This window comes from Rhincodon typus, chromosome 21 (assembly GCF_021869965.1).
Source record: "Rhincodon typus isolate 14 chromosome 21, sRhiTyp1.1, whole genome shotgun sequence".
In the NCBI taxonomy this organism is placed as follows: Eukaryota; Metazoa; Chordata; class Chondrichthyes; order Orectolobiformes; family Rhincodontidae; genus Rhincodon; species Rhincodon typus.
Window position 1 is genome coordinate 11,591,424 of NC_063352.1, and position 8,817 is coordinate 11,600,240.

General features: G+C 43.6%; 1 protein-coding gene across 1 annotated transcript in view; it reads left to right on the forward strand.

The window, feature by feature from the left end:
- The first annotated feature begins 4,716 nt into the window (after positions 1-4,716).
- pitpnc1a (phosphatidylinositol transfer protein cytoplasmic 1a) overlaps positions 4,717-8,817 on the forward strand; it is a 146,835-nt gene continuing 142,734 nt past the window's right edge. Inside the window, exon 1 of the mRNA XM_048609682.1 lies at positions 4,717-5,058. Within this exon, the coding sequence (XP_048465639.1) occupies positions 4,717-5,058 (342 nt within the window). The remainder of the gene's footprint in view (positions 5,059-8,817) is intronic.

Genomic DNA, 8,817 nt, shown 5'->3' on the forward strand with positions numbered 1-8,817 from the left:
ATTTGAGAAGTCTCTATGAGATTTCCCCTCATTCATCTGAACTCCAGCGAAAACAATCCTAACCTAGTCAATCTCTCCTCATATGTCAGTCCCGCCATCCCCGGAATCAGCCTGGTAAACCTTCGCTGCGCTCCCTCGAGAGCAAGAGCATCCTTCCTCAGAAAAGGAGACCATAACTGTACACACTATATCAGGTGTGGTCTCACCAAGGCCCTGTACAATCGCAACAACACATCCTTGTTCCTGTACTCGAAACCTCTCACAATGAAGGCCAACGTACCATTTATCTTCTTTACCGCCTGCTGCATCTGCATGCTTACCTTCAGCAACTGGTGCAAAGGGCCCCCAGGTCCCGCTGCACACTCCCCTCTCCCAATTTACAGCCATTCAGGTAATAATCTGTCTTCCTGTTTTTGCTTTTTTAGAAGTTTGAGATCAGGGTCTTAAATGTCTTTTGGGTTCTCTCCCAAACGGTTTTTGTTTTAGAACTGCCTTCTTTAATATAAAGAGTGCTGATGCCCACTTAACAAAAGTCTACAAAAAAGATTCATCGTGGGCCAAAGGGCTTGTTCCTGTGCTGTACATTTCTATGTTCACGGGAAATTTCCTTACCTACAATGTGATTCAAATGTGGAACCGTATAGATATATTTTTTATATAAATGACCAGTACGGGTGCAGTTAAAGGGAGGAAATAACAGAAGGTTACGGTGATATGGTTGTGGAGCTTAACCACTAGAGCAAGTCAAATGGGCTGAATGGCCTGTTTCTCTGCTGTAAGTTTTACACCAATAGAGACACGTGTTCTTCAGTGGCAAACCGGCATTGCAGCTAAACTGCTGCAATCTCCATCTCTGCATGGAAAATTGTTATTCATGCTTTCCATATTATCTATTACCAAACTGTAATGCTGAGAAACTGAACTTTTTCTCAGTGTCTCAAGTTCCAAGCCAAGTTTTACACATTAGCAACTTATTACGCCTCGTTGCAGTCATTTTGAATATCTGGTCATCAATAAAAGAAGTCAATGTGTGCAAGTATTTTGTGATTTCATTTTGATCAAGTTTACTTTGCCATCAGTTTCTGATAGAAGCTATGCTCTGATGATGAATTACACTGGTGCGTAATTACTTTTGTGTGACTCTCAAAACCATTTCTGATGGCCTTTCTCTGGAATTGATTATTTTCTAGTAAACCTTGGAGTTAGTATTTGTGCTTCCAAGCTCCATACTGCAAATCACTGCAGTCTTACATGTACATGTGTGCAACTCTATGCCAGTATTTCAGCATATTTTGAATTCATGGATAATAAATGGAAGAAAAAGAATTGGGAATTGTTGACAAGAGATTTATATTAAAAAAAACTGGGTCAAAATGGAAGGAATTCCCAACAAGACAAATCTGTGGGACACGACACCAAAGCTGGAGAGTTAGTTAACTTTGGATTGTCCTGGTGAAGAGCTGACACAAACCCACTGGGCCATCCTTGAGATAACAATAGCAACAATGTGGATTTATTTAGCACCTTTAATACAGGAAGATGTTCCAATTTGACACGAAGCCACCAAAAACAGGTATTTGGGAAGATAAAGCTTGTTCGATGAAGTAGCTTCTAACAGTGCCTTTCTTCCAGGAGGAAGCAGAGTTTGAGAGATGGTGAGGTTTGGGTAAGGAATTTTGGAACTTTGGGACTAGCTGAAGGCATGGCTGTCAATGGTGAGAGTTAAAAATTGTACTCGAGTCCAAATTGGAGAAGCACTGAAATAATGCCACAGAAGCCAATATCCCATCACCAAGTCATCCTTAACTAACATGTGGAACGTTCTTGAAAGTGGTACAGCCTTGTCAGTGTCAACTCCCAGAGTGTCAGGATGTCTGACACACCAGTTTTTATTTGTCAGCCAGGGCTCCCTGATTGGACTAGATTAACATCCCCAATCAGGGATCTCCTATTCTATGTTGTGCACCTGACTGACCTTGTTACAATCACTACAAGCATATTCCCTCAGAGATGTAGAGCTGCAGGAGATGACAGCAACAGAGTAGGGCATGGCCGTGGCAAGGTTTCAAAACCAGTGTGATCATTTTAAAATCAAACTGTTGCTTAAATGGGACTGAATTAGGCCAGTGAGCAATGGGATCGATGATAGCTGAACAGGACTAAGCAAAAGGCAGGACATGGGCAACACAGGTTTGGATGGGCTCCAGAGTACAAAGAGTAGAAACTGTAAGTGTTAAAATGATCATGTCTGGTGATAACAAAGACATGGATGAGAGTTGCAGCAGCAGATGAACTGAAGCAGGTGATGTTAGGATGGCACGGTGGCTCAGTGGTTAGCATTGCTGCCTCACACCGCCAGGGACCCGGGTTTGATTCCACCCTCAGGTGACTGTCTGTGTGGAGTTTGCACATTCTCTCCATGTCTGCGTGGGTTTCCTCCGGGTGCTCCGGTTTCCTCCCATAGTCCAAAGATGTGCAGGCTAGATGGATTGACCATGCTAAATTGCCCATAGTATCCGGGGATATGTAGGTTAGTTCAACTAACCCATGGGAAATGCAGGGTTACAGGGATAGGATAGGGGGTCAGGGCTGGATGGGATGCTCTTTGGAGGGTGTGGACTCAAATGGGCCAAATGGCCTGCTTCCACACTGTAGTGAACCTATGGTTCTATGTGGAAATAGTTGGCCTACAGTGAGAGTTCAAGTATGTGTTTGGAAGCTCATTTCCAGGTCAACTTTGAAACCAAGGTTGGAGACACTTCAACAACAGACTGTTGCGGTGGAGAGGGAGAGAGTTGGTGCCAAGGAAACGGGGATGGCTACAGAATGACTTGGCCCATTGAGATTATGTGGTTTTTAAAAAAAAAGCACTAATTGGATTTGGCTGTTGCTGTTTGGGCCAGCATTTGTTGCCCTTGAGAAGATGATGGTGAGCTGCTTTTGGTGAGTAGTATCATCAATGGCCTTATTTGTCTGAATACTTTGTTGGATAGAGATTTCTCATCCAGTATTGGATGTTGGATAAGCAGTCTCATAAAACCGGTGAGAGCTGGGGAGTTTGCAGATGTAGTTATGTGATAGAGCTGGGTGTCATCCTTGTACATCTGAAAATTTGCGGGGTGTTCTTGGATGATGCCATTGAGGAATGGCATGCTCTTGAGAACTGGGAGAGGGTCAAGCGTAGATCATTGGAGAACTCAGTGAGTGAGAAGAGAAGGCTTTTGAGGTGATCCTCTGACTACCACTGGGCACATAACAAATGAAACAGAGAGTGTGGTCTTACCAAACTAGACAATGGTGAGGAGTGGTTGGAGGTGGATTGTGTGTTCAACCATGTCAATGGCTACTGAAAGGTCAAGTAGAAATAATTGAGGGATCAATCAAGATAGGGAAAACTGACCGCTGTTTTGCCTAAGAGACAAGAGTCCTCGGTTTCTGAATGGTGCACCTAGAAGATGCTATTATCAGTCAATCTTGAAACATGTGTGGAGGGATTAAAGTGCCTTCGGATGACCTAGATTTTAGGTTTGCTTTTTTGTCAGGACCATGTTTGTAATAGAATCCCTACAGTGTGGAAAACAGGCCCTTCAGCCCAACAAGTCCACACTAACCCTCAGAGCACCCCACTCAGACCCATCCCCCTATAACCCACCTAATCTGCACATCCCTGAACACCACAGGCAATTTAGCATGGCCAATCCACCTAACCTGCACATCTCTGGACTGTGGGAGGAAACCAGAGCACCCGCAGGAAACCCATGCAGACACGGGGAGAACGTGCAAACTCCACGCAGACAGTCGCCCGAGGGTGGAATCGAACCCAGGTCCCGGGATGCAGCAGTGCTAACCACTGAGCCACCATGCCACCCCACTTCTCTCAGAAACCAGTGGATACTTGGTGCTGCATGAACGGTCTGCTGTCATTTGCATCGTCAGTTCCATTAGCAGCCGATTTCACATTGTATAAATGTCACAGCGTCTTATTGATAATGACTCTGCTGTGTCTCAAACGACAAGCCTAGATCTAAAGCAATTGCTGTAGAAATGGAATTCCAGGAATATAATGCTACTTTGCTGGTTAACGGTAATGGCTTCTAAGAAGAACAAAAATCATTTTCATTAATCTGGAATTACTTTTCCCCTTAGCAGCAGAGGTACCAAAAAGTCCATCGTTCTTGCATTGCAGGATTTGGCTAATTATGGCTTGTTGATTTATTGCTCAGTTGTATCTTGTACTGTCTTAGTGATATTGTGGTGATTGCAGCATGAGTTCCAATCAATTTGCAGATTGGGCCAATAAGTGTTTTACGTTCAGTATGAATATGTTGAATAGTTGAATGGTCAAGTGTATTGCACATTTGTGATAAACAGTTTTCGGGTCGAATACACATTAGAATCACTTTCTCATTTATAGAGCGATCCTGCATTATAGCATGCGGTTGAACCATTGTGATTGATCAATGAATGAATTGACGGCATTATTTATCGTACTTGGAGCTCGAGAGCAGCTGGAGTCACTGTTAGCACATCCATGAGGCTAAGTGTGACACGGTTAGAGATAGTCACATCACACCACGTCTCTGGGGCCTGGAGGGCTGAAAGGGAATGCACCATGCAGTCCCAAGAGATACAGGCGGGTACCATGACTGGGTCACAGTCTCTGATTTCCATTTTGGAAGCTAATGAGGATAGTGGTCCTTCAAGGGAGTGCAGACAATGCCCAAAATGAGCAGCTTGACTGTACAGGTGGAGAGGAGGAAGGAAGCGAGAATAATATATATTGAGTTAAAAGAAGACAGACATTCCTGTAGCCATGGAGATGACTCCATGATGGTTTGTTGCCGTGCTGGTGCCAGGGTTAAGGAACAGCTGCAGGATGTTTTTTGTGGGGGAAGGCAAATGGCCAGGGGTCATGGTACCAATGGCTCAGGTATGAAGAGGATTGTGGTCTTGCAATCTGAATTTAGGGAGCTAGGTCGGAAACTAGCAAGCAGGACCTCCAGTGTTGGAATCTCCAGTCTGCTGCCAATGCTACATGGAAGTGAGTACAAAAGGAAGGTAAAACAGATGAATGCGTGGCTGTCGTGATGGTGCAGGAGGGAAGGTTTTATATTCCTGGGACACTGGGCAAGGTGGAACCTTTTACAAGTAGGACAGGTTGGTCCTGAACAGAGCTGGGACTGGTTTACTTGCCAGGCATTGTGCTAGTGCCGTTGGGCAGGCTTTAAACTAAATTTGCAAGGAGCATGGGGAGCAAGTGACAATGTTAGACAAGAAATCCAGGGTGCACAGAATACTTTATGATAGGACTGTCATAAAGAATTGTAAGTTTGTGAGTGAAATTGGAGTAGGGGGAAAGTATTGACATCTAAATACTGAGAGGATGTTTCCCCTCATGCGAGAGTCTGGGACCAGAGGGCATGGCTTCAGAATAAAGAGGGACCAATTTAAGACTGAGATAAAGAGGAATTTCGTCTCTGAGGGTCGTGGCTTTAGAAGTACTTACCACAAAGCGTAGTGGGGCCAGAGTTCTTATGTATTTTTAAGGCTGAGATAGAGAGATCAATTCTTGATCAGTCAGAGAACTGAGGGTTATGGGGATAATACAGGAAAATGGATATGAGGAATGTTAGATCAGCCATGAGCCTGTTGAATGGCAGAGTAGGCTCGAGGGGCCGAATGGCCTTCTCCTGTTCCTACTTCTTATGATCTTGTACGGTCATGTATGTACGGAGTATAGAACAGGTGTAGGTTGCTATGTTGAAATGTGATGTTTTGGCGATTAGAAACCTGGCCAAAGGAAGGTCAAGACTGGGTGTGAAATATCCTTGGATACAACGTGTTCAGAAAAGAAAGAAAAGGTGACATCATTGTTTGAGGCGAGCACTGCAGTTCTGGAGAAAGAAAATGTTTCAGAGGTTGCAAAGACAGAATCAACTTGGCTTGGAGATAATGAACAAAAATATACAGTAACGTTGCTCAGTCAATAGACCACCAACTAGTGAGAAGGATGTACACGAATAAATCTGTGAGGTACATTAGAGAGGTGTCAACATTCTTGAGTAGTTATAAGGAAGGACTTTATAACCCAAATATAGACTGGAATATTGATTTTGTGAAGGGCAAGTGCACCTTGATAGTTTTCAGGAGTTTTCTACAGCAATACATGTCCAGTCCAACAAGAAAGGAGACACTGCTAGATCCTGAAAATGAGGTGGGCCAAATAGATCAAGGGACAGTAGGGTGACATTCAGGGAATAATATTAATTGTGTTATAAGGTTTACAATGACTCTGAAGAATAACAATGGCTAATCCAGAGGAAGAAAAATCATTTGGTGGAGAGCGAACTTCAAAGCAGCCAAGTATGGAGCTGAGATAACAAGGTGTAGAGCTGGATGAACGCAGCAGGCCAAGCAGCATCAGAGGAGCAGGAAAGCTGACGTTTCGGGCCTAGACCCTTCTTCAGAAGATCTTCTGAAACCGAAACGTCAGCTTTCCTGCTCCTCTGATGCTGCTCGGCCTGCTGCGTTCATCCAGCTCTACACCTTGTTATCTCAGATTCTCCAGCATCTGCAGTTCCTAATATCTCTGAAACAAGTATGGAGCTGGGCAGGATGGACTGGAATGAAAGATCTGGTGGGAAAAACTGTAACTTAGCAATGGGCTACCTTCAAAAGGTTCAGGTACAGTCAAGATAAGACAGACAAGTCCAAAGGTACCTAGATGACAAAGGAGATAGAAAATCAGATTAAAAAAAAGAGGGAAAGTGTATTATGACAGGTGCCAAAGAGAAAATACCATTGCGAACCAAGAGGAATAAAGAAGGTTCAGAGGGCTGGTAAAAAAAAAAAATTAGAAAAGCAAAGAGGCATTATGAGACTGGGAACCAACGAAAAGGGAATCCGAAAGTCTTCGAGAATCATAGAGTCCCTGTGGTGCAGAAAGAGGCCATTTGGCCCATTGAGTCTGCACCAACCCTCTGAAGAGCACCTCAGCCCCCCACCCTGTAACCCCACGTTTTATCATGACCAATCCACCTAACCCGGTCATCTTTGGACTGTGGGAGGAAACCCAGGCAGACATAGGGAGAATGTGCAAACTCCACACAGACAGTTGTCCAAGGCTAGAATCAGACCTAGGCCCCTGGTGCTGTGAGGCAGCAGTGCTAACCAGTGAGCCGCCATGCCACCTGGATCTACGGGCACATTAATAGTGAAAAGGTGGTAGATGGAGGAATACCAGGTTCCAAAGTAATGAAATGTAATGATCTTAGATAGAGTCTGGAACACTGAATACTGCATTCTGTACTTAGAACTCCAATTGTAAACCAGAGAAGGTGTTGTTTGTGAGGTACCCTGCTGTTTTAAGTTTTTAATCTTCCTCTTCTGCTGAAGGTTGGACCTAAACGATTAATGCCTGACCTGTGTCTGTGATTGAGGAATTCACCTCCTCACTGTTATTCTTATGAGATTTGGCCATCGTCTTGTCTTTCACAATGTCCACCTTGTGTCTCCTTTGTTGTTGGATGTTTGGAAATGTCGTTGTTTTCTTTTCCATGTGCAGTCACTTCCAGTGGTTAGCAGAATGGGCTCCTGGCCAAACCTAGGAATTTACATCATGACGCCCTTTGTAAACAGTGCGTTTGTTCATCATCTTGATCTTCTATCAAAGACAAATATCTTCAAAAATAGGGACAGAGGTTTGCTTTCATTGTAAAACATAGATAGAACAGCAAAGTCTGACAGAATCATAGAGTCACACAGCATGGAAACAGACTCTTCAGTCCAACTTGTGTCCATGCTGACCATAATCCCAAACTAAACAAGTCCCACCTGCCTGCACTTGGCCCATATCTCTTCAAGCATTTCTTATTCATGAACTCATCCAAGTGTCTTTTAAACATTATAACTGTACCACATCCACCACTTCTTCTGGAAGTTCATTCCACATACGAACACTCTCTATGTAAAAAAAATTGCCCCCATGTCTTTTTTAAACCTTTCTCCTCTCATTTTGAAAATATACCCCCTAGACTTGAAACACCTACCTTAGGGAAAAGACACCTGCCAGTCACTTTATCTATACCCCTCATGATTTTATAAACCTCTATAATGTCACCCCTCAAACTCCTACATTCCAGTGAAAAAAGTCCCAGCCTATTCAGCCTCTCCTGATAACTCAAATCTTCCATTCCTGGTAATATTATGGTAAATCTTTTCTGAAACCTCCCCAGCTTAATAATATCCTTCCAATAACAGGGTGACCAGAACTGCACACAGTATTCCAGAAGAGGCCTCACTCATGTCCTGTACAACCTCAAAATGATGTCACAATTCCTAGATTCAAAAGGTCTGAGCAGTGAACCACTAGCATTGACCTGATATGGAAAGCTGAGGTGAAGCTACAAGCCTGGAGACCACTAGAGTAAATAAAAGTCAAAACTACGATGGCCAAAGAGTTTTCCAAATATGTCAGCACTTCTGTAGTGTCGTGACGGGATCTTGGTCGAAGTTCCCCAAATTATTAAGTTCCAGATGGGTTATTCCAAATCGTGAGGTTCCTGGTTGAGGAGCAATGAACTGTCTCCCCCTTCCTTGTTGACCCCGGGATACCTTACTCCCCAGAACGAATAAAGTTGTCTTAAAAGGAGCCATTTGAACCAGATTTCCTTGAGTAAACAATAAAATGAGTTTATTATTTACCAAGCACAAGGAGAAATAATGCAAATATACCATGTGTAGATGAGAAATGACAAGTTAATCCAAAAAAAGAGACTGTTGAAAGATATATGGGTCAATCTCTGGGTCAGAATAGAT